General features: G+C 46.0%; 2 protein-coding genes across 2 annotated transcripts; both read right to left on the reverse strand.

Moving 5' to 3' along the window:
* Window positions 1-6,792: 6,792 nt before the first annotated feature.
* Window positions 6,793-8,199, reverse strand: LOC119271253. Its single transcript, XM_037553156.1, has one exon. The coding sequence runs from the start codon at window positions 8,197-8,199 to the stop codon at window positions 6,952-6,954; it is 1,248 nt and encodes a 415-aa protein (XP_037409053.1). The 3' UTR covers window positions 6,793-6,951.
* A 9,675-nt stretch (window positions 8,200-17,874) lies between these two features.
* LOC119267228 lies at window positions 17,875-21,923 on the reverse strand. Its single transcript, XM_037548587.1, has 3 exons — window positions 21,724-21,923; window positions 19,318-20,512; window positions 17,875-18,038 (listed from the first exon to the last, which is right to left on the reverse strand). Exons 1-3 carry the CDS (start codon window positions 21,757-21,759, stop codon window positions 18,001-18,003), a joined length of 1,269 nt encoding a protein of 422 aa, XP_037404484.1. The 5' UTR covers window positions 21,760-21,923; the 3' UTR covers window positions 17,875-18,000.
* Window positions 21,924-25,508: the final 3,585 nt, after the last annotated feature.

Consider the following 25,508-nt stretch of genomic DNA (forward strand, 5'->3'; position numbering starts at 1 on the left):
GGAGAACTAATGGGCAACATGGGCCTTAGTGGAGAGAGAGAGAGAGGGCCAGCCAGGGCAGGCCGCACGCCCCCTCCCCCTCTGGTCCGAATTGGACTAGGGAAGGGGGGAGGCACCCCCCTTTCCTTCTCCCTCTCCTCCTCCCTTTCCCCCTCCTAGTAGGAGTAGGAAAAGGGGAGTCCTACTCCTACTAGGAGGAGGAGGACTCCTCTCCTGGTGCGCCCCAAGGGCCGGCCGGCCTCCCCCCTTGCTCCTTTATATACGGGGGCAGGGGGCACCCTAGGACACACAAGTTGATTGTTTCCAGCCGTGTGTGGTGCCCCCTCCACCATAATCCACCTCAGTCATATCATAGCGGTGCTTAGGTGAAGCCCTGTTCCGGTAGTATCATCATCACCATGATCACGCCGTCGTGCTGATGAAGCTATCCCTCGACACTCTGCTAGATTGTGAGTTCATGGGACGTCACCGAGCTGAACGTGTGCAAATCGCGGAGGTGTCGTAGTTTCGGTACTAATATCGGTTGATCGTGAAGACGTACGACTACATCAATCGCATTGTCATAACGCTTCCGCTTACGGTCTATGAGGGTATGTAGACAACACTCGTCCCTCTCGTTGCTATGCATCACCATGATCTTGCGTGTGCATAGGATTTTTTTTTGAAATTGTCGCGTTCCCCAATATAATGGTGTGTTCGAACGTTGTAACCGTACTTTATTAGATATGGTGCAATCTATGATGTCTCTTACCGATTTACCACTATCGTTTTGGGGTTATGCATTAGAGATAGTTGCATTCATGTTAAATAGGGCACCGTCTAAATCCGTTGAGACAACACCACATGAACTATGGTTTGGGAAGAAACCTAAGCAGTCGTTTCTTAAAGTTTGGGGTTGCGATGCTTATGTGAAAAAGCTTCAGCCTGATAAGCTCGAACCCAATTCAGAGAAGTGCGTCTTCATAGGATACCTAAAAGAAATTGTTGGGTATACCTTCTATCACATATCTGAAGGAAAGATCTTTGTTGCTAAAGAATGGATCCTTTCTAGAGAAGTAGTTTCTCTCAAAAGAAGTGAGTGTGAGGAAAGTAGAACTTGATGAGGTAATTGTACCTTCTCTCAAATTGGAAAGTAGTTCATCACAGAAATCAGTTCCAGTGATGCCTACACCAACTAGAGAGGAAGCTAATGATCATGAAAACTTCAGATCAAGTTACTACCGAACCTCGTAGGTCAACCAGAGCATGTTCCGCACCAGAGTGGTACGGTAATCCTGTTCTGGAAGTCATGTTACTAGACCATGACAAACCTACGAACTATGAGGAAGCGATGATGAGCCCAGATTCCGATAAATGGCTTGAGGCCATGAAATCTGAGATAGGATCCATGTATGAGAACAAAGTGTGGACTTTGGTGGACTTGCCCGATGATCAGCAGGCCATTGAGAATAAATGGATCTTCAAGAGGAAGACGGACGCTAATGCTAGGGTTACTATCTACAAAGCTCGACTTGTTGCAAAATGGGTTTTCGACAAGTTCAAGGCGTTGACTACGATGGGACTTTCTCACCCGTGTCGATGCTTAAGTCTGTCCGAATCATGTTAGCAATAGCCACATTTTATGAAATCTGGCAAATGGATGTCAAAACTATATTCCTTAATTGATTTATTAAAGAAGAGTTGTATATGATGCAACCAAAAGGTTTTCTCAATCCTAAAGGTGCTAACAAAGTGTGCAAACTCCAGCGATTGATCTATGGACTGGTGCAAGCATCTCGGAGTTGGAATATACGCTTTGATGTGGTGATCAAAGCATATGGTTTTATATAGACTTATGGTGAAGCCTGTATTTACAAGAAAGTGAGTGGGAGCTCTGTAGCATTTTTGATATTATATGTGGATGACATATTGTTGATTGGAAATTATGTAGAATTTCTGGATAGCATAAAATGATACTTGAATAAGAGTTTTACAATGAAAGACCTCGGTGAAGCTGCTTATATATTGGGCATCAAGATCTATAGGGATAGATCAAGATGCTTAATAGAACTTTCACAAAAACACATACCTTGATAAGATTTTGAAGGAGTTCAAAATGGATCAGTCAAAAAGTGAGTTCTTGCCTAAATTGTAAGGTATGAAGTTGAGTAAGACTCAATGCCTGACCACTGCAGAAAAATAGAGAGAGAATGAAAGTCATTCCCTATGCCTCAGCCATAGATTCTATAAAGCATGCCAAGCTATGTACCAGACCAAATGTGTGCCTTGGCACATGTTTGGCAAGGGGGTACAATAGTGATCTAGGAGTAGATCACTGGACAGTGGCCAAAATTATCCTTAAGTACCTAAAGAGGACTAAGGAAATGTTTCTCGGTTATGGAGGTGATAAAGAGTTCATCGTAAAGAGTTACATCGATGCAAGCTTTAACACCGATCTGGATGACTCTGAGTCTCAATCTGGACATATTGAAAGAGGGGGCAATTAGCTAGAGTAGCTCCATGCAGTTCATTGTAGACATAGAAATTTGCCAAATGCATACGTATCTGAATGTGGCAGACCCGTTGACTAAACTTCTCTCACAAGCAAAACATGATCACACCTTAGTACTCTTTGGGTATTAATCACATGGTGATGTGAACTAGATTATTGACTCTAGTAAACCCTTTGGGTGTTGGTCACATGGCGATGTGAACTATGGGTTCTAATCACATGGTGATGTGAACTATTGGTGTTAAATCACATGGCAATGTGAACTAGATTATTGACTCTAGTGCAAGTGGGAGACTGAAGGAAATATGCCCTAGAGGCAATAATAAAGTTGGGGACAATTGCATTTTTACCCCTAGTTGGTTCCTACCCATGGGTTTTGCCCTTACTTTTCGAGCTTGCTCAGTTTTGCCCTTACTTTTTCCATCGAGGTCCCTCGAATGCCCTTTGACCGTTTGACCAAAAGTTTCAAAATTCATAACTAATTCATATGAACTCAGAAAAATGCAAATAAGATATCAAAATGTTCATATAAACATTACCTTTATGGGCATATTATTTTCATTCAGGACAAAAGCATCGTTTAAACTACCCGAGGTAATTAATGTTATTAACATTATTAAAAATAAATAGGTATAAACAATATATTTTTTCATGAATAAAAATTATATGCAAATGTAGGTGATGTTTTCTGAACATTCTGATACCTTATTTGCATTTTCCTGAGTTCGTATCAACTTGTTATGAAGTTTCCAAATAATGGTCAAAGTCGTTAGAACATTCATAACAAGTTGATACAAACTCAAAAATTGCAAATAAGTTATCATGATGTTCAGAAAACATCACCTACATTTGCATGTAATTTTTATTCATGGAAAAAATATTGTTTATATCTATTTATTTTTAATAATGTTAATAACATTAATTACCTCAGGTAGTTTAAACGATGCTTTTGTCCTGAATGCAAATGATATGCCCATACAGGTAATGTTTATCTGAACATTTTGATATCTTATTTGCATTTTTCTAAGTTTGTATGAATTAGTTATGATTTTTCAAAGTTTTGGTCAAACGGTCAAAGGGCATTCGAGGGACCTCGATGGAAAAAGTAAGGGCAAAACTGAGCAAGCTCGAAAAGTAAGGGCAAAACCCGTGGGTAGGAACCAACTAAGGGTAAAAATGCAATTGTCCCATAAAGTTGTTATTTTATATTTCCTTGTATCATGATAAATGTTTATTATTCATGCTAGAATTGTATTAACCAGAAACTTAGTACATGTGTGAATACATAGACAAACAAAGTGTCCCCAGTATGCCTCTACTTGAGTAGCTCGTTAATCAAAGATGGTTAAGTTTCCTAGCCATAGACATGTGTTGTCATTTGATGAACGAGATCACATCATTAGAGAATGATGTGATGGACAAGACCCATCCATTAGCTTAGCATAATGATCGTTTAGTTTTATTGCTATTGCTTTCTTCATGACTTATACATATTCCTCTGACTATGAGATTATGCAACTCCCGAATACCAGAGGAACACCTTGTGTGCTATAAAACATCACAACGTAACTGGGTGATTATAAAGATGCTCTACAGGTGTCTCCGAAGGTGTTTGTTGAGTTGGCATAGATCAAGATTAGGATTTGTTACTCTGTGTATCGGAGAGGTATCTCTGGGCCCTCTCGGTAATGCACATCACTATAAGTCTTGCAAGAAAAGTGACTAATCAGTTAGTTGCGGGATGATGCATTACGGAACGAGTAAAGAGACTTGCCGATAATGAGATTGAACTAGGTATGAGGATACCGTTGATCGAATCTCAGGCAAGTAACATACCAATGACAAAGGGAGTTACGTAAGTTGTCATAAGGTTCGACCAATAAAGATCTTCATAGAATATGTAGGAGCCAATATGGGCATCTAGGTTCCGCTATTGGTTATTGGCCGGAGAAGTGTCTTGGCCATGTCTATATAGTTCTCGAACCTGTAGGGTCCGCACGCTTAAACGTTCGTTGACGATATACTACTATATGAGTTATGTATGTTGGTAACCGAATGTTGTTCGGAATCCCGGATGTGATCACGGACATGACGAGGAGCTCCGGAATGGTCTGGAGGTAAAGATTGATATATGGGATAATAGTGTTTGGTCTCCGAAAGGGGTTCCGGATGTTTCCCTAAATGGTTGGGTACGAGAACACTTTATTTGGGCCAAAGGGGAAAGCCCACAAGGATTTTGGAAAGTGCAAAAGAAAGTTTTGTGGAGTCCAGGGGCCATACGCCAAGGTCCCTAGCGTATGGGCCCAAACGTCGGGAACCCTGGCGTCTGGCCCTTTCGGGTGAAACTGACTTTGTGGAGGCTTTTACTCCAAGTTTCAACCCCAAGGCTCAACATATAAATAGAGGGGCAGGGCTAGCACCAAAGGCACATCAAGAATCACCAAGCCGTGTGCTGGCAATCCTGTCCCCTCTAGTTTATCCTCCGTCACAGTTTCTGTTGTGCTTGGCGAAGCCCTGGGAGATTGTTCTTCACCAACACTGTCACCACGTCGTTGTGCTGTCGGAACTCATCTACTACTTCGCCCGTCTTACTGGATCAAGAAGGCGAGGACGTCATTCAGCTGAACTTGTGCTGAACGCGGAGGTGCCATACATTCGGTACTTGATCGGGACGGATCGTGAAGGTGTACGACTACATCAACCGCGTTGATAAACGCTTCCGCTTTGCGATCTTCAAGGGTATGAAGATGCTCTCTCCCTCTTGTTGCTATGCATCTCCTAGATAGATCTTGTGTGATCGTGGGAATTTTTTTGAAATTGCATGCTACGTTCTCCAACATCTTCAACATCTATCCAGATCACCCTAGCTACAATACATTCAAAGAAAAGGTGATACACATATTCTATCTTCTTACGGTGAACACATCCCAAATATTTAGCTAAACCATGCTTCCTAAGATTGTCACGTGTCATGATTTTGTTATGTGAAAACAACCACGGAAACCCTTGAATCATGGAGGGCACCCTGATGCTCCACACAATGGGTAAATAAACCGGTTGCATCCGCTTTCCTTGAGATCCCCCTGGCTCTCGCGTCGCCCCTCTCGGGTAACACGGGAGCGGGGCCAAACCCTAGCCACCACAACCTCTCCTTCCTCCCACCTCCCCCCTCTCTGCCACCACCCGAGGAGGCTGCGGGTTGCCGCGCATCTTCCGGTGAAGGTGGCGGCGAGGATCTACTGCCTCGCGCTAGTGTGATGGGCTCTGGAAGCCAGGGCGGAGGCCTTGAGTGGAGATGGCGGCGTCGATCTCTCCGGTGGATGGTACGCACGGGTGCGGGTCGCCACTTACGGTCACGTGGGCGGCGTGGTCTTGCTGCAACGGCGGATGGCTCTTCTTCCTCCCAACCCCTTCCCCTCACGGCGGTCTCGACTCGATCTGATCTGGTGGCTGGCCCGTCAGATCTGTCCGTGGAGGATGGGGTGGTGGAGCCTTGGAACGGGGCAAACCCCCAGTCGATTTCGCATCGACCTCGACGCCGCCGGCACTCCGGTGCCGTTCTCCCCCTTAAGGGAAGGTCGAGCTTCTAGGTCCGCCCCCTCCTCCTCCATCCCTCTCCGAACGAAAGTCTAGGCCTTTTGGCCGGACAACGGAGGCATTCTGGCGTCTTGGTCCTTCCTGGAGGCGCCGTTCAAGGGGTGGTTGGGGGTTATGGTCCTGGTGCGTGGTGGTTGGTGGCGGCGGCAGTGCTTGGCTCCCCTGGTTGCTGGCGTTGGTGGTGGTGGTGGTGTGTGGGTCCTTCGCATCTTTCAGCGGCCCCTGCCTTGTGCGTCGGTTGGTCGCCTGCCGGTGGTGGTCGTCCGCATGTTTGGCACGGTCTGGATGAACGGGAGGTAGTGGTCTCCCCTTCAGCAGTGGCCTGTGGCGGGCAGCGAGCGGCGGAGTCAACATCTTCCTTCAAGCGGTCTGCATCTTCATGTCCATGGCAATTGCTGGCGTCGGGTGGCTTCGGCTCTGCCGTTCTGGCTGAGCGATATCTCCGGCGGCTTGATCGTTGCTTCTCTTGGTGCTTTGTCCGCTGCTGTCGCTGGTCGTAGTGATTTGGGCTTCTATTTTTCAGTTTTTGGTCAAGTCTTTGCCTTTGTATTTTAGCATCATTGTATCCTAGCCGGTTGATGGTTTCATTAATTTGAAGTCGGGCCTTCGTTCCTTTTCTCTAAAATAAAATAAACAGGTTGCACACCCCAGAAATTAACTATAGCATAAAGGGATTTAGTAGAATAAACCTCTTTGGATTCATACTGTCAAATCAAGGAATCATCACTCTGACTAAAGGAAGTAAGTTTCAGAATATTAACCAAATCAAACCATTGAAGCATAAGCTCATCACAGAAGGTCCTCCTAGAGGAACACTTGAGCTCATGTCCATGCCAAAGATCTGCAATGGTCTTATATTCTTCTCATTCACCAAAACCGGGCCCCCAAATCCCTCGAAATGGCCATGCTTTCACGAGAAGCTGCCAGAACCGGGCGTCGAATTTAGACCTGAGCACCGTGCCCACCGTCCTCGCGCCCGAGAACGTTCCGCCCAGCTGCCGGGACATCTCCCTGCCCATGGCAGCCATCCTCGGGTGGTCTCCGGCGTCCATGCCGCTGAACGCGAACGCCTTGAAGTAGTACCAGTACTCCTCCTGCGGCAGCGGGCTCAGCACCACGGGCTCCACCGTACCGAGCCACGCGTGGTCGGCGTCGCAGCTCGTGAGCAGGAGCTTGCTCCCGGCTGCCAAGGTGCAGGCCGTGGGTGACGCGGCGAGCGCGCTCCACGCCGACGAGTCGATGGGCCACGCGTCCTCGAAGATGAGGAGCGATCTCCGCGCGGCGAACCTCTCCTTCCCAAGGATGCTGCGCACGCCGGCAAGGTACTCGGCGCCGTCGCTCGCCCACATGGTCTGGCCCGGGCGCCCGCCCTCCCTGATGACATGGTGCAGCTCGAAGCACTCGACGACGGAGAAGCGGCCGCGCACGCGCTCGTCGTCGCAGGCGTGCTTGACGAGCGTGGTCTTTCCGGCCTTGATCTGGCCGATGATGGGGAGGACGCTTAGGTACGGAGGAGCACCGGCAGGGGACGGCTGCAGCAAGAAATTGACCACGCGTTCCGTCTCGACGTGCCGCCCGAACACGCACCGGTCCATGTACAGGGTGGTGGTCACCGGCCGGCGCACCCGCCGTGGGTACCCCTGCACCAGCAGCACGAACCCTCGCATGCAGTCGCGGGTCAGGCTCTCCAGATCCTCGATGGCAGCCTCGAGTTTGTCGCCGTGGTTGTCCCGGCCGAAGACCATGCCTGTGACGCGGAGACGCTTGGCGCCGTTGAACGGCGAACAGAGCGCAAAGGAGCGTCGACGGTCGACAACGTCGTCGTTATCGTCCATGGCAACGTCGAGGTCCGTCTCCTCGAGGGCGAAGCGGCCACGGTACATGCCATCGGTGAGCTCCTTGAGTTGAGAGAGGAGGTGGTCGTTGGTGATGTGCCGCCCCTCCGCCTCCTCCACCGTGCCACCGATGGTCAGGAGGAGCCGCTCCAGCCTACGCCGGTGCGCTTCCCCCCTACTGGTTAGCCGAGGGAAGTTGCCGAGCGCGAAGGAGAAGAGCCTGGAGAGAAGCTCGGACAGAGCAGCGGGAAGAACCACTTCCTTGGCGAAATCCATCTTGACTCCGGCGTCACCAAATTGGAATTAAGCCACGCGGAGTAGGAGAAATCTACGGTTGAAAACTCTGCCGTGTCTACCGGGCATTGTGGACAATGTATGGATTTCAAGATTACTCGAATGGCATGATGACAGTGATTGCTGTAGAATGCTTCTCAGTTTCTACCGCGCGACGACTTTCAGAAAAGAAAACCTGGTGAGGGTGGTTTTTCTAGCGTCCGGTTTCTACAGCGTAGTTGGATGCCACACATTCAATTTAAACAGGGATGTGTGCGGGTATTGTTTTATTATGGAAATAATACACTCTGTGTAATATTAGTGGAAATTTTTCATTATAGAACTTGGCTTGTATATTCCGGTGATGTACTTTTTTAAATGTTCGAGGTCTTCATGAGCAAGCAAGTTGGATACACACTCACTTAGTTTTCAGTTTGAGCTTTTCATACACTTATAGCTCTTAGTGCATCCGTTGCATGATAATTCCTACTCCTCGCATTAATATCAATCGCTGAGCATCTCCATAGCCGTGTCGATGCGAGACTATATTCCTTTTTGACTTTTCCTTATTGATATGTATCACCACATTCTATTTCATCCATAGTGTTATATCAATGGTTCACACTCATGTATTACTTGATGGTTGAAAAAATTGAAACACATTAAAAAGTATGAACCAATTCCTCGGCTTGTCATCGACGTTGTAATTATTAATATTGTGTGTTATGAATACCATGATAAGGCTATATGATTTTGTAGGGATAACGTTCTTTAGCATTTTTATTCTAAGACATGATTGTTTATGGTATGGCCGAGTATTGATGTTTTTATATTAAATTGTAGACTATTTTATTTTGAATCACTCGTTTATTAATATTCATACCATAAAGAGATTACATGACGAACATGTTAGGTAGCATTTCACATCAAAAATTTTATTTTTATCATTTTTCTCTTTGAGGACGAGCATGAATTAAGGTTGGGGATGCTGATACGTCTCTAACACCGGCATTATAGTGTCAATTTTGGATGTTTTATATGCATTTATATGCTATTTTATATCAATTTTTGGGACTAACCTATTAACTCAGTGCCCAATGTCAGTTACTGTTTTCTGTTTGTTTTTAATCTTCCAGAAAATCAATATCAAATGAAGTTCAAACGCTACGAAACTTTTTGGCAATTTTTTCTGGACATAAGAGACCTTGAAACCTTCGGGAGGAGATCAGAGGATGTACGAGGAGACGACAAGGCAACCCGGCGCGCCCTGGGGGGCGCCTTGTTGCCTTGTGGGCCCCTCGAGGCTCTATCTGACCTAATTGGACTTCTATAAATTCTCAAATATTGAGAAACCAACAAAAAGCCATGCAAAACATTTTTTTGTTATCGCAAGTTTTTGTTTCTCCGCGATCCCATCTGGAAGCCTTTTTCGACACTCTGCCGAAGGAAGAATCAATCACTGAGATTTTCTACATCATCCTTGCTGCATTTCGATGATACGTGATTAGTTTATCACAAATCTACGGGTCCATAACTAGTAGTTATATGTCCTTTTCTCTCTCTTTGACCTTCAATACCACCCACCCGACGCGCCATCAACCGCAGATCCGAGCACCCCATGAAGCATGAGGAGAGGGGCGAACCTTCGCCACTATGTCGCCGTCCCGACCAGCCGAGACGGCCCCGGTTGAGGCAGCCGCCCGCAACCCTAGCCGACCACGGCCCGCGACGCCGCTAGGTCAGATCTGGCGGGCCGCCATTGCCGTCGTCCCATACCCCCTGCTCACACCACCACCCCCTCCTTCTCGCGCCACCCACGGCCCACCCCGCCTGAGGTCAGATCGGCCGAGCCGAGCTGCGCCTCGCCAGCCGCCGTCCCCGACTCCAGCAGGCACAACCGCCGTGCCACAACCCGCCACAAGCAGGATCTGGTCGGGCCCGAACCGGATCGAGCCGCCGCGGCCGCGATGGACCACACTGCCGCCCACCAGCCCACCGCGAGCCACCAGCAGTTGTCGTCGTCGCGGGGATGGTCGTCAACGCCGCGTCACCGCGCCCTGTCGAGCGCCGCTCAAGCGCATGAGGAGCTTGCTCTGCACCAGCCTTCCCGGCACGATGGGTGACAAAGCCCGGCCAGCGCGCTCCGGCGGCGTGGAGCCACGGCGACTCAGGACGCCGACCTTTACTCCTTTTGGAAGTCTAGATCACCCTGGGTCTCGCCTCTTCTTACCTAAAAACATTTCACACGTATTATAAGGTTTTGCCAATGTTTGTTCAGTGGGTGAGGACGTTTTTTGTCGACTATAAAATGTCTACGGTGACTTCTTTAATCTTAAAATGTTGTACCAACTCAGTATCTCGGAATTGAACATTTGCTTCCGTCGCCGTGTTAAAAATACTGAGATAAAAACCAAGATTTGACCGAGGCCCCAGATGTTCTTAAGAGTTCATCGTTTTAGAAAAGTACAATTTCAGTTTGCTGAAAGGTACAAGTTGCACCACGGGGCAGCACCGTCCGAAGGCACACGGGAAGGAAAACTATGCCGTGTCTACCGAGTGTTGTTGACTGCGGTGTGCCCGCACACTCCGACGATCTGTGTTGATTTCTGAGATGAGATACCCTCAGTAGTACGATAACAGTGATTGTCTTATAGACTTCACTTCCAAGTAGTACCAGTGGCAATCTCTCTGATAAAAACTAACAGACTGGTCATCTAAAACTAAAATACATCTAAATACATTCATTTTTGGGATAAGTATTTCCGGACGGATGAAGTGGATGGAAAGTCAAAAAGGGGGAACATGGCAAAAACCAGAGATTCTTCTTCTTCAGGCTTTGCCGTCGCCGTAAGTGCTCAGATCTGCGTGCGTGTCCTTGTAGCGCTGTGATAGGTACGCCGAGCATGTTATCGGGGGGGAACCTGATCAGACAACGAGATCGCAAAAGCTTAGGCTTGGTGTGTATACCTTGGGTGATGAGATGGACAAGTGATCAACTTTAGTCATTGTTGGTATGGTTTAAAACATACTTTGGCGGATTTGTCTCGGATTTGCAGGTTGGCAGGCACTCGACTACGCAATCGTGGCTTGGTTCCACGAAAAAGACAATATGTTACTCTTTCCGTTCGGAAATACTTGTCTTAGAAATGGTTATATCTAGAACTAAAACAAGTCTAGATACAACCATTTCTAGGACAAATATTTCCGAACGGAGGAAGTACAAGAAAGGAATAAACAGCACGATCAAGATCAACTTTTTTATGGTACAATGCGGGGTTTGCCTTAAATCACATGCAACTGAAAAAAAAGGAGCTTTGCATTAACCAAGATCACATGGAAAATTAACTTTACTAGTAATAATGTAAGTGCAATGCACGTTTATCTCTGCTCCTAATAGAGCAGTTGGTAGTCTCGCTTTCAGGGTTTTTTTCGTCCCACCTTTTATGGTTTTTTTGGTATCTCGTCCCACCTCACACTGAGCCGCCATGAACCGGAAATACCACGTACCGAAGCCCCCACCCTCCCCCACGCACTCGAGGGCCTAACCTCCGATCGCACCCAAGACAATCCAGCGAAAAAAACCTACGAAAATTAATCAGCGAAAAAAAAACCTAATGGAGGAGTTGGTAGTCCGGTACGGTTTATTTTCAACACTTTCCTAATGACAAAAGATCACGGATCTAACTTTCCTAACTTAGCCAAATTAATGAATCTCTCTCATTAATGCAATTTGCTTTAGGAAACAAATAATAGATTCTTTCCTACCTTAGCCAAATCAACGGATCTCTCTCATTAATGCAATTTGATTTAGCAAACAAATAATAGATTCTTTCCTACCTTAGCCAAATCAACGGATCTCTCTCATTAATGCAATTTGCTTTAGGAAATAAATAATAGATTTTTAGAAAACAAATAATCTCTAATCTCTAACCTCTATCCCTAATCTCTAATTCTCTAATTCTATAATAATAATAATAATAATAATAATAATAATAATAATAATAATAATAATAATAATAATAATAATATATAATATATAATACAATACCTAAAAGAAACGCAGTGTTCCATTTCCCGTCTTACGTCGTCGAACCCTTCGTCGAGCCTCCCTCCCGTGTGCTATTGGTTTTCCCTGCGTACGTTCCACCTCAAACGTGATTCGTTCTTCTTAATTACGTGGCCCCACCCCCATGCGATCCGGTGAAAGAACCAGCAAAACCATCATACCCACGCACGCAAGCAACGAAAAATCCACGCAAGCCGTGTCTCCTCCTCCCTGTTCAAACCCTAGCCGCCCCTTCCCAGTTGACGCCGCTAGCGAGTAGCGCGTAGCACAGGCACCAGTGCGGCCCTTCCGCGGTCCCCCTTGACCTCGCAATGAAACAGCTCGTCGGCATCGATGACGAGTCGGTGCGTCCGGTGTTGATTCCTGTGGATGGGTCAAGCAGGACAGGGGGCGGTGGATCCGGGACATAGCCATGAAGTCTCCTTCGATGCGCGCCCAGTATTGTCTCAAGTGCATGGGTCGATCCTGGACGGCGGGCGATGGATCAAGGCCGTACATAGCAGCTTTCACCTATGCAAACGGCTGACTACTCAACCTCCTCTCGGCGGTGGCAGCGGCCAGGTTTGGTTAGCTACCATTTATCTTTAATACATGCCATGAAAGGCGATCAAGAGGAGCAATCATAAGCAGCGAGGTGTTCCAGGGCTACGAGCGCCAGTACTGCGACTCTGCATCTGCGAGGTCTTCGCCAAGACCGCCACCCTCTCTTCCCGTGCCTATTTCTATTCGTTGTTGTTGGTTTCGTCTTACATGGTGAGATCTAAGAAGACAAGATGAAGCAGAGGCTCTCTGAGATCCAGTCCGACGTGCAGGATACTGAATCGCTGATAAATACTAGATTGTGTTTTATGATTTGATCATCCATTCCGCTGCCTTACATACTGCCTTTGGGACACTATAAGAACTTGGCATGTGATTTTGGCAGGTGGAGCCTTCATTTTGGATGTAGGTGAATGTGTGATTTCTGGAAGCTCTGTATATTAACTTAATGATGTGCTCTTGATTTCCTTATTGGGGACTAGATTTGATGATTTGCCAGCTACACCATCTAAAAATCAGACTGCTGATCCGGGTACATTGCTACTCGGTCTTGCGTTCAATTGAAGTTTTCTGAGATCAACTCTTCTGAAACTTCAAAACGAGTAGTCCTCGTATTTTGAGGTTGCTACTTGCACATTGTTCATCTTTCTGTCAATTTTGTTCCATTATTTTGCACTCTATCTGCCAATTTGATTGCATGGTATATGGTGTGATGGTGGCGTGGGCGCCGCACAGGGTAGGAGCAGTGCCCTGCATAGGCCAGCCCATGCCGGGAGCTAGCATCGCTCCAACGCCTCCATGAACGCCGCCATGACGTGTTGCATGGTGTCGCTGTCGGGTGTGACCCCCAACATCGCGATGTGTGCTCAAGCATGTCGTTTGTGGCTTCAAGCCGCCTGGTGGCCACCTTGGCATCGTGGCTAAACAAGAGGTTGGTGATGAAGAGCTTGCGCTCGTCTAGGCGGATATGGCGGAGCATCCACGACAATGTGGACGCGGCTGCAGTCGTGGCCGGATGGAGAAGCCTTAGGTCCTGGTAGATTATCTACTGATGGCATAATCCTCCAGAGCTACAATAGCCAGAAAGATGCCTTGCCGTGGGGAAGCCTCGCTACTGGAAGCGCCATCAGTGATCTGATTTGAAGAGTCCAACAAGAGTTAAATGGAATTCTCATCTCCAATATGTTCGCATTCTAACATGTCCTTGTTGATTCAGCTGTTACATTGTGTCACAGTTCACTTGTTTTTCACCTTTTTTCGTACTAATATGCACTGGAATGTCCATGTTTGCTAATTTGTAGATTGAATTGTTCTGATAAAATATGCTAATATATGTCACTTCTTTCTGAAAGGTATCCGGAACTCTTAACTGCATTGCTCCGATGATAACTTTTTCTTATTGTTGCCATTTTGTGTTCCGGTCAAGATTTTCTTCTTTCACAGACATTAGAAGTCTAGAGCTGGGATAAAAATAAATAAAGTTTGGAATAAGCTAGAATCTTAATAATCTCCAATATCTGCCATCCCGAGCTACTTTTCCAACGTCGTGGGCGTGGGCTACTGGCCTTCCAGGTACTCGACCGCCGGGCTTATCGAATTGGGCCGCCACGGTGCTGCTGGCCGCCGCCGGTCTCACTATAGATGCATCATGTGCCGTCGACCATGCCAGCATCGCCGCCTATGTTTCCCAAATCAGTTACCCGTACGGTCCATGCATACCAGGAGACGTTGGTGCGTTCACACTTCTCATGGATCTTTGTATTAGCCTGATAGTGTTGGGATCTCGAAATTTTGCTGTAGGTGAAGAAGGGATTCCTATCTCAAAATTCTGCTATAGGTGAAGCGCCTCCTGTAGGCCATGGAGATGACCAGGCATGCATTGGGAGGCGGGCGACGTAAAGTGCTGGAAAGGAGTATTGTATTATGTATGGTCCTCCTTCGCTTTTTGGAAGGTTGTATAGTCGTTTTGATACATAAGATATAATTTCAGGTTCTACATACATATTGGTTTGAGATGTTTTCATTTTTTATCATTTCAATGAATAATGCAATCTGGATTTGTTTTATCATGCCAATTTGAGGCATTCTGTATGGGCTGGTTGGAGGAATATTATTTTTTGACGTACTATGTGTGAACATGTTGAAGGGGCATGACCATCAACGAGCTTGTGGCAGAAGTTTGAATGTGAGTAGCTCCTATCTTTTGTGTACTTATTTTCAGTCTATCAATCAAAGGGTAGGATGATTACACATGCAGTTATTTTGGTGTGAGCTTTGACAAGGGATGCTGATTGTTATGTTGAAGAGGCTAAAATCTTCCTCGGTAAGTGATGTGCATTATGCATCTGATAAAAAAAGAGGCTTTAGGGAGTTGATTGTGCGCATGAGAGGTGGTCCTGATATTAGGCTTGCTATAACATGTCATATTTAACACGTAATGTTCTTTACCAACCAAATGGTCACGTTTTAGATTATAAAGAATGATGACCTCAAAGACAAAGAGCTCCAAGAACTCGGTTCTGAAACTTTTGGTTAGTCTGAGTAATGAAATGTGACCCTACTGGAAGTTCTACCTCATTTCAGTTCTTCTCTTTTCCATTTAATTATCTATTTCATTCCAAACTAACTGTCTTACATACCTATATCTTTCAATGCAAGACTACACGAGGACTATGGTCTATGGGATATCAAGCTCCTTTAAATAATCTGCACCAGTTCTTCTGGAGAATAATGTGTATGCATGGTCTACAATGGAGTTTACAAGATAGATTCACTTACTCAAAGATTCAGCCTAACATTTTCCATAAGGATTATGTATGTTATACCAACTCTTAGTAATCTCTACTACTAATGTCTTAGTTGGTAGTCTCGCCTCACTCCACCTTATCCCACCACTCCTATCTTTCGCCCACCTTTGACATCATCACATCATAGCATTGGGCTGGCCCATTAATGTGTATGTGAACGCAATCCTCCCATCGCCTGCCCTCCTCACGATAATCCCGACATCCTCGCGCTGCCGCCCTCTTCTCCCTGATCTCCTCTACCAGCGTGCCTTCCTTGCGATCCTCCCGACGTGTCCTCGTGTCGCTGTCCTCTTCTCCCCAAACTCCTCTACTAGGGGGACTCCTCTATGACCCAGGCGGAGCAAACATTGTACGTAGGTTTTTTTTTGGCTTTCACCGGTTCGTTCTCTACCCCTCCTCCATGACTCCCTCGCCATCGATTTTTTTCGACGTCTAAATGCAATCCCTCCGTGGGGAAGTATGATGTGAAGGAGAGAGACCGCGATGGCGAAGGTGAGGTGGGCGTCATCCCGTTTTAAAGGAGAGGACTCCAGCGAGAAATGTCTCACTACGGCGAAAACCGAGCGGAAGGGGAGGGTCCGACAGGAAAACATAAGGGTGTGTCATGGGGTGGAGCTTTTATGTTTGGTATGCGTGTTGAAGATAACAGGGTTCACAGTTTAGACATTTGTCTCTCCAGTATGGTCTGGATTTGTGGGAGCCTGGACTGTCGCATTGTTACATTTTTCAGACAGTGTATCATACATACAGTGAAAACAAATCCCCTTTATTATATACAGTATAGCCCTCCAATATGGCCATGTTTATGCTACACTAGATCGCGGGAACCTGCCGTCGACCTTGAGGTTGGTGTATGAGAGAGAAATAAGCTTCAATATCAATAATTTGTCTGATTCATTTATATACAGTATAGCCCGTAGCAACGCACGGGCGTTTTACTAGTATTAAGTAGGATATTAGTTGCACGTTATATTAGGTAAGATATATCTGTTGCACGTTGGTATTTGATAAGATATTAATTATTATTTTTCATGGAAATAGTAAGATATTAATTACGTGGCAGATTTCATGAGATATCGTTGAGTCAAAACGTGTTTATAACCAATGACAGTAGTGGATAATTAGAGCGTTAAACGTGTTTGGTGCTCAACATTGAAGCGATTTGAACCGCTAGATAACATGATTTAACGATCGAGATAATTTAGATCTGCCCTTTGGGTTTTTTTATATTGGTATAGATACATGAAAATTGATAGTTTTTACATATTTATTGCACAAGAAACTTATGGTGCAACGCTCTCGTCCATCACTCGATGTAAAGTTTACAATTGTGGAATGATTATTGTATCATAAGTAAATATAAAAATAATAACCAAACGACAAGAGCCATTTATGTCACCCGAATACAGTGTGATTTTTGGCCGGCGTCTGATCTCGTTTAAATAGAGGACGGATGGAAGGAGCTTGCCGGGTGTTGCGTTTAATGTCGGCACGCTCATGAATGAATGTGTGGCCGGAGTAGGTTTCTCGGCTTCCACGCGGGTTTAATGAAGGCGTTTGAATGCAGCGAGGAGGCTTGTTTAGTCGAGTGTGCAGCGTGCGGTGCCCTCGGCCGGCGCACCGCTTCAATGGTGGAGGCAATGAGAGGTTGCGTCCAGACTGGGGCCTTCAATGGTGGAGGCAATAAGAGGTCGCGTCCAGACTGGGGCGCTCTACAACGGCATGAATGCGGGCAGTTGGTCATTGGCGGGAAGCGCACGTGGAAGGAGGAAGGGGTTTTCGGTGGGCTAGGGCGTGACAGCGGTCCAGACTCCCGCAAACCTCTCCCATGTTTGTCTCCAGTTTGCTGGAGAAAACGCATCCGGACAACGTCATGGACCGCGGTCCGGACAACATGGTGTGGACTGATATGGAAGGTTTGCGAGTTGGCGTTGAAGAGAACCTTGTGTTATAAATTATAAGGGCATAAAATACATGAACATTCCGGAGGCGTTTCTAAATGCCTTGTTCTTTTCATCCTGGAGGGCATGCATTTGGATCTTCTTACATCGCCAGGTGTTTCTAAATGTCACTTCTTTTCATCCCGGGGGGATATGTACCTGGAGCCATTTCACCTATTATATATCACACCGACACAAACACCTATTTCACAATGACTGACAAACTTTTCCAAAGACAAAATGACAGAATACTAACGTCTACGCAACACGCCCCTCTAGATATGCTTGGTATCGTGGGAAATATGTAACCAGCAAAATGAACCCATATTCCCAATGTGGCCATATCCTTGAATCATCGTGGCATATATACACGGGGCCTCGCAGGGTTTGCGCGCCAGAATCTACTACGCCCACAGATAAAATTTCTTTTGTTATAACCTTATGGTCCTTGTCACTGAGCTGGATGATATTGCTCTTCAGATGGCGATTCTGTTTCAAGCAAAACCGAGCAAGGATCAGGATGGGAAGCAAAATGAAGTATGAGAACATCAAATGGAGACCAAAACAAGTGGCTAGTAGACGGATGGATAGTCAACTATTATGTGCGCTCGAAAGTTGAAGTGATGCATTTGTTCCAGTAACATGTTCTTTTTTCTCCGGAAAAGCTCCAGGGATCAAGGTTAACTTAAATGCCTTCATACCAGATGGGTATATGTATATTAATTTACATTATACAGCTCAGAGTCCAATAAAAACAAGCACAGTTTTACCAACAGTTAGTTCGAATTAGTCACTTTTGTGATATAAGAGGAAAATTCGTTGTGACATATCGGAATCAGAACTCATGCATAGATTCAACCACACCGACGTAACATATAGTATCTTCTATATATTTGATCAACCAATCACATGCTTCAACATAGTAAAATCAGAATTTAGATAAACCCAAGTATACTAACAATCTCATACATAACAGATTGAGGGTAAGCTTCAGATGTAAGAAGCTAAGCCACGACCACAGCAGATTATTACACATTGATTAATTTTGAGAAATGGGAAGCTCAATTGCACGCATAAAGGGTTGTGATAATAGTTCAGCACCAGAAAATACAACGGGCAACATGATAACGAGGCTAGGAAGCTACCAGACCTTATATATGACTTTCCTGTACTTTCACACATGTCCAATTTGTAGTTCAGAAAACAGTGATACAACAAAATGAAAGGTCCATGCCAATACACCAGATAAGTTGTTCTCATCACCACAAAAAATGCTGCTCCCTAGCTAATCTCGACATGGTATAAAAACTGCTAGCTTCACTAAACATAAAACAAATGAAGAGATGGTATGAAGGATGGCAATGTATAGGAAAATGCAAAGTTACAGGGTCATTGGCACAACATGCAGCCATGCACGCCATTTCTTTTTCAGATTGTGTGGCAAGTAAGAGCACTTAGAGCAACAGAATGTCGAATGATGCTGAACTAGTATTCCTAGAATGGCCTAACAAATCAATCACACCTAACACCACTCAGCAGTTATAGCAAACAGTGTGATGGTTGATGAACTATTAATAAGAGTGCGAAGCATCACAAATGCAGCAAAGCCAATTCATACAACATTTACTCGATTACGACGGTGTATTAGCAATGCTACAAATTTGGACTTTAAAACACATGGCAAAAAAACTAGCAAAATAGAGAAGAAATTTCCACACACGATGCACATTGTAAATCTTTGTAACCTCAACAGAAGCAAAAGGAATACCTTGAAGGTTCAGCTTCAGTGCAGGAAATATAGGAGGCCAAACCATCTTAAAAGGAAAAATGTAATAAGCAGAATACCAATCCTTATCTTTCATCGCATAGACTTTACGCAATGTCTTGCCCTTGATATCTAGATACAGTATGCATCGACCCATCTGGAAGAACACAAACTCGGCGTTGTCCCCGACCTGCAGTATCCGAAGAACATCAATATGCCCATCCTCAACAGTGTAATCTTGCATCCTCAAATCAGCAACCATCTCACTCATAAAGATGGCGTGCACCAGCAGCCAGTTGTTCCCCTCGTGGAGCCAGATATGAAGCTGAAACTCCTTCACTTGAATAAGATATACACTAGATGCATCATCTGCCCGTGACAACATGGCGTCTCTATCTCCATACTCCACCCCTTGTGGCAGAAAAATTGTAGAGCAACTTGAGACCGACAAATCCAAGACCATAATATTTCTCGGGGCAACCGTGATATAAATTTTACTGTCGACCAGCACAAGTTTTGGGTCCCATAGCGGAAGAGATGGCTGGTCAGTGGCCAAAGTATGATGTGTGCACCAGACACCATGTTGCAACATATATACTCGCACCGTAACCTTAGTGGTCTCCTCGGAAGACTCGATCAGAACATAAAAGTAGGACAAGTCGTCGCCTTGTTCTTTGGAGAGGAGACACGGCCAGATGCAGAACCTGCCCTCCGGCCGGTTATACCTTGGAAGTGGTGGGAAGGTCGTCATGTCTCTCTCAGTGCACAGAGCGGTATGCACTCCAAGTTTGAATCTAGGGCCGTCTTGGAGCATAGTTAAGACGCGGCCATTCCGGCAGTCAATGACGTCAGCCCGTGTACACTGCCAGGTGTCCGGGCAGAAGCATGCACAGTCGATGACGGCGGCCAACTCCGGTGGCTGAGGCAGCATCGGTGTGAAACGGGGCCCCATTCCGGTGTCGATGTAGAAGCCGAGCAGGCGAGGGGGGTGCAGCTTACGGAACCGGCCAAGGAAGGCCTTGTCGGAGACGTGGCATAGCCAGCGTCTGCAGACCAGGGCGGCACGAACGAGGGTGTTGGGGAAGCTGACACGGAGAAGGATCTCAACGAGGAGGTTGTCATCGTTGAGCACCTTCGATACGGTGGCGGAAGAGTCTGCCACCGCCGGTTGCGGCTGCTTCTCACCTTCCATGGCGACCTAAACAATAATGTAACAAAAAAGGGTTAGTACTGTGGGCTGGATTTTTGCAGTATATTAATGAACAATTTACTTTAAATAATTGGTGGCTACTGAACTGGTTTGAGTCTAAAATACTGGTACTCCCTTCATTCCCTTATACAAGGCCACTTTGTTTTTCGTGTCAAATTTTGACTTATAATTTTGGTCAACAAAATATGGATTATATGTCATCGAAAATATATCATCGGAAAGTTCTTTGAAATGTGCATTCAATGAAATACTTTTTGTGGCATATAAGTCAGCTCTTGTTGTTAAAATTACTGGTCAAAGTTAAGACATAAAAATATGAAGTGACCTTGTATAAGGGAATGGAGGGAGTACATGGCTAATGAATCTCATATGGGACTAAAAGTCTAGAATACTCCACGGCTAGTGGATCCGGTCATTTGCTAGTAGACCTGGCCATGGGCAGCCCGACCCGGTCAGCCCGAAAAATCCCGACCCGGCCCGACCTTGTCCACGGGCCGGGCTCGGGCCTCGATTTCAAGCCCGACGGCCAGGCCCGTCGTATTCGCGCATTAACAAAGAGGCCCGGTCCAAGGCCCGGCGGGCTTTTAGCATGATGGTCCGGGCTTGGGCCCAATTTTAGGCCCGATGGCTGGGCCAGGCCGGGCTCGGGCCTGGGTTTTTTGCATCTAGCTCTGGTAGGCCCGGCCCGGCACGACAGATGGCCAGGTATATTTGCTAGTGAATGTGCAGTGGGGGCTAAGGCAAATACTGAATCCAAGACATGATCGGCATCGATCTCATCTATAAAAGATCCATGGTAAAATACTCACTCCATGGCTATTGAATCTGGTTTGAGTCTATAATACTCCATGGCTTGTGAATCTGAGATGGCACCAAAATATTTCTTGGCTATTGAATAGTAAAATACTTGAGTCTAAAATACTCCATGGCCTGTGAATCTCAGATGGTACCAAAATATTTTTTGGCTATTGAATAGTAAAATACTCCATGGCTATTGAATCTGGTTTGAGTCTAAGATACTCCATGGCTTGTGAGTCTGAGATGGCACCAAAATATTTCTTGGCTATTGAATAGTAAAATACTCCATGGCTACTGAACCGTTAGTGGGCGGTGGCTAGTAAATCTGAAGCCATCATCGACCAAATCCAAATGAGCGCCCGTCGGGAGGCCGACCTAGCTGGGATGGGAAGGCTAATTACCTCGGTCAAAATCGACCCGTCGGGAGGCCCTAGCATCACTGGGCCTCTTGCGACGGACGGCGGGAGGTGACGCAGTCCGGTAGGATGGGGCGGCGGCGAGGCGACGGCGCCGGTGGAGAGGAGAGCCGGCCGAGCGGGATGGGGAAACCACTGGGTTGACCGTGTACTCTTCACTGGCAGGTGCAGGTTGGTGGGGAGGAGAAAACCAGTTGTACGAGTACTTCACCAGCAGATTTTTTTAAAGAAAAAATGGTACTAGCTCCTGCACGGTGAAAACAACGGACTGGGTTGACCGTGTCCACGTGTAAATGTCAGCGCGTGCGTGGGGTGGGTACTCTCTAAGAGCAGCTCCAACAGGGCGACCCAAACGGACGCGTGCTTTGTCTGTTTTTCGTCCGTTTGGGTCGACCGTCCGTCCGACGTCTGCCCTGTTTTAGATTTGGGTCGGCAGTGCGCTAAATGCGCTGATCTATATGTGACAGCGTGGCGGCTGGTCGCCCTATTTCAACAAATAGCTTATTTTTTGCATTGTTTCACACACAACTTTTGCATTCAAACATATAATCCTGAACCAAATAAATAACATAGTTTCAACTGAATAAAATAACATAGTTTTACAAACCGAATAAAAATAAAAATGTATCGCATAATTTTACAAGCCGAATAAAGAAGATACATCTATTAATTGCCAACATGAGCCCACATATGCTCAACCAAATCATTTTGCAGTTGCATGTGAGTTTCCCAATCACGCATGTCATGATGAAGTTGGGTGAACTGTTCAAACGTTGCCGCTTCTCCATGCTCAGGCACAACATTCGCACATTGAAATTGAAACCCTTGATCGTACAGACGTTTCGGGCGCTCATCTTCTACGATCATATTATGCATCATCACACAAGCAGTTATCGCCTCTCACAGTTTCTGCGTGCTTCAAGTATTAGCAGGATACCGAACGATGCCCCATTTTGCAGTTGCATGTGAGTTTCGACATCCTTCCTCGCACTCTCTTGCCCTGTTCAAGAATTCATCCGATTAACCAGTTAACTTGCAAATTAATCCCTACTCGTAGGGTCACCGAGTAGCCGATAAACCGATAAATCATCCAATTAATTGATTAAATGGCTGATTAACTTGCCGATTAGCCTATTAATCCCCTACTCGCCAACCAACCGAGCAGCTACCACTTAATGATTTCCTCAACAATGCTCTCTTGCTCTTGGGCAAATCTTTTCCTCTTCTCTCCGACAGGGTTGAGGATTGTCTTCACAATAGTGGTCCACTAAGGATAGATACCGTCACCCAGGTAGTATCCTTTGTCGTAGTTGTGGCCATTGATAGTTAAATTCACCGGTGGGCTATTGCCTTCGGCAAGCCTAGCAGACACTGGCGAGTGCTGAAGCACGTTGATATCATTGTGCGATCCGGCCATGCCAACGAAAGAGTGCCACATTTAGAGATCTTGAGACACCATGGCATCAAGTATGTGTTGGGGAACACAATATTTCAAAAAATTTACCTATGATCACGCAAGATCTATCTAGGAGATGCATAGCAACGAGAGGGGAGAGTGTGTTTACGTACCCTCGTAGACCGAAAGCGGAAGCGTTTAGTAACGCGGTTGATGTAGTCGAACGTCTTCGCGATCCAACCGATCAAGTACCGAACGCACGACACCTCCGTGATCTGCACACATTCAGCTCGGCGACGTCCCTCAAAATCTTGATCCAGCTAAGGCCGAGGGAGAGTTTCATCAGCACGATGGCGTGGTGACGGTGATGATGAAGTTACCGACGCAAGGCTTCACCTAAGCACTACGACAATATGACCGAGGTGTAAAACTATGGAGGGGGCACCGCACACGGCTAAAGATCAACTTGTGTGTCTTTGGGGTGCCCCCTGCCTCCGTATATAAAGGAGGGAGAGGGAGAGGCAGCCGGCCCCAAAAGGTTGCATATTGTCGAACCACTAAGGATAACTTCTCCCAGGGGTTCCGGTAACCTCCCGATACTCCGAAAAAATATCCGAACCACTCGGAACCATTCTGATGTCCAAATGCAACCCTCCAATATATGAATCTTTACCTCTCGACCATTCCGAGACTCCTCGTCATGTTCTTGATCTCATCCAGGACTCCGAACAAACTTCGGTACATCAAATCACATAACTCATAATACAAATCGTCATCAAACGTTAAGCGTGCGGACCCTACGGGTTCGAGAACTATGTAGACATGACCGAGACACATCTCTGGTCAATAACCAATAGCAGAACCTAGATGCTCATATTGGTTCCTACATATTCTACAAAGATCTTTATCGGTCAAACCGCATAACAACATACGTTGTTCCCTTTGTCATCGGTATGTTACTTGCCCGAGATTTGATCGTCAGTATCATCATATCTAGTTCAACCTCGTTATCGGCAAGTCTCTTTACTCGTTCTGTAATGTATCATCCTGTGACTAACTCATTAGTCACATTGCTTGCAAGGCTCATAGTGATGTGCATTACCGAGAGGGCCCAGAGATACCTCTCCGATACACAGAGTGGCAAATCCTAATCTCGATCTATGTCAACTCAACAAACACCTTGGAGACACCTGTAGAGTGCTACCTCTTGAGCACTACGGTGGTTTTCCCTTGAAGAGGAAAGGGTGATGCAGCAAAGTAGCGTAAGTATTTCCCTCTGTTTTTGAGAACCAAGGTATCAATCCAGTGGGAGATCATGCTCAAGTCCAACGCACCTACACAAACAAATAAGAACCTCGCAACCAAAGCGATAAAGGGGTTGTCAAGCCCTTCACGGTCACTTACGAGAGTGAGATCTGATAGATATGATAAGATAATATTTTTGGTATTTTTATGATAATGATGCTAAGTAAAATAAATGGCAAAGGAAATAACTAAGTATTGGAAGATTAATATGATGGAAGATAGACCCGGGGGCCATAGGTTTCACTAGTGGCTTCTCTCAAGAGCATAAGTATTACTGTGGGTAAACGAATTACTATCTAGAAATTGATAGAATTGAGCATAGTTATGAGAATATCTAGGTATGATCATGTATATAGGCATCACGTCCGAGACAAGTAGACCGACTCCTGCCTGCATCTACTACTATTACTCTACACATTGATACGTCTCCAATGTATCTATAATTTTTTATTGATCCATGCTATATTATCTACTGTTTTGGACTATATTGGGCTTTATTTTCCACTTTTATATTATTTTTGGGACTAACCTATTAACCGGAGGCCCAACCCAGAATTGCTGTTTTTTTGCCTATTTCAGTGTTTCGAAGAAACAGAATATCAAACAGAGTCCAAACAGAAAAATCCTTTTTGGAACGTGATTTTCTTCTTGCATAAGACCCAGGAGACTTGGACCCTACTCCAAGAAGTACCGGGGGTGGTCACGAGGGTAGGGGGCGCCCCCCTACAGGGCGCGCCCCCCTGCCTCGTGGGCCCCTCGGTGCTCCACCGACGTACTCCTTCCTCCTATATATACCCACGTACCCCCAAACGATCAGAAGAGGAGCCAAAAACCTAATTCCACCGCCACAACTTTCTGTATCCACGAGATCCCATCTTGGGGCCTGTTCTGGAGCTCCGCCGGAGAGGGCCGTCATCACGGAGGGCTTCTACATCATCATACCCCTCCGATGAAGTGTGAGTAGTTTACCTCAGACTTTCGGGTCCATAGTTATTAGCTAGATGGCTTCTTCTCTCTTTTTGGATCTCAATACAATGTTCTCCCCCTCTCTTGTGGAGATCTATTCGAT

Source organism: Triticum dicoccoides, chromosome 3A, assembly GCF_002162155.2.
Source record: "Triticum dicoccoides isolate Atlit2015 ecotype Zavitan chromosome 3A, WEW_v2.0, whole genome shotgun sequence".
Classification (NCBI taxonomy): domain Eukaryota; kingdom Viridiplantae; phylum Streptophyta; class Magnoliopsida; order Poales; family Poaceae; genus Triticum; species Triticum dicoccoides.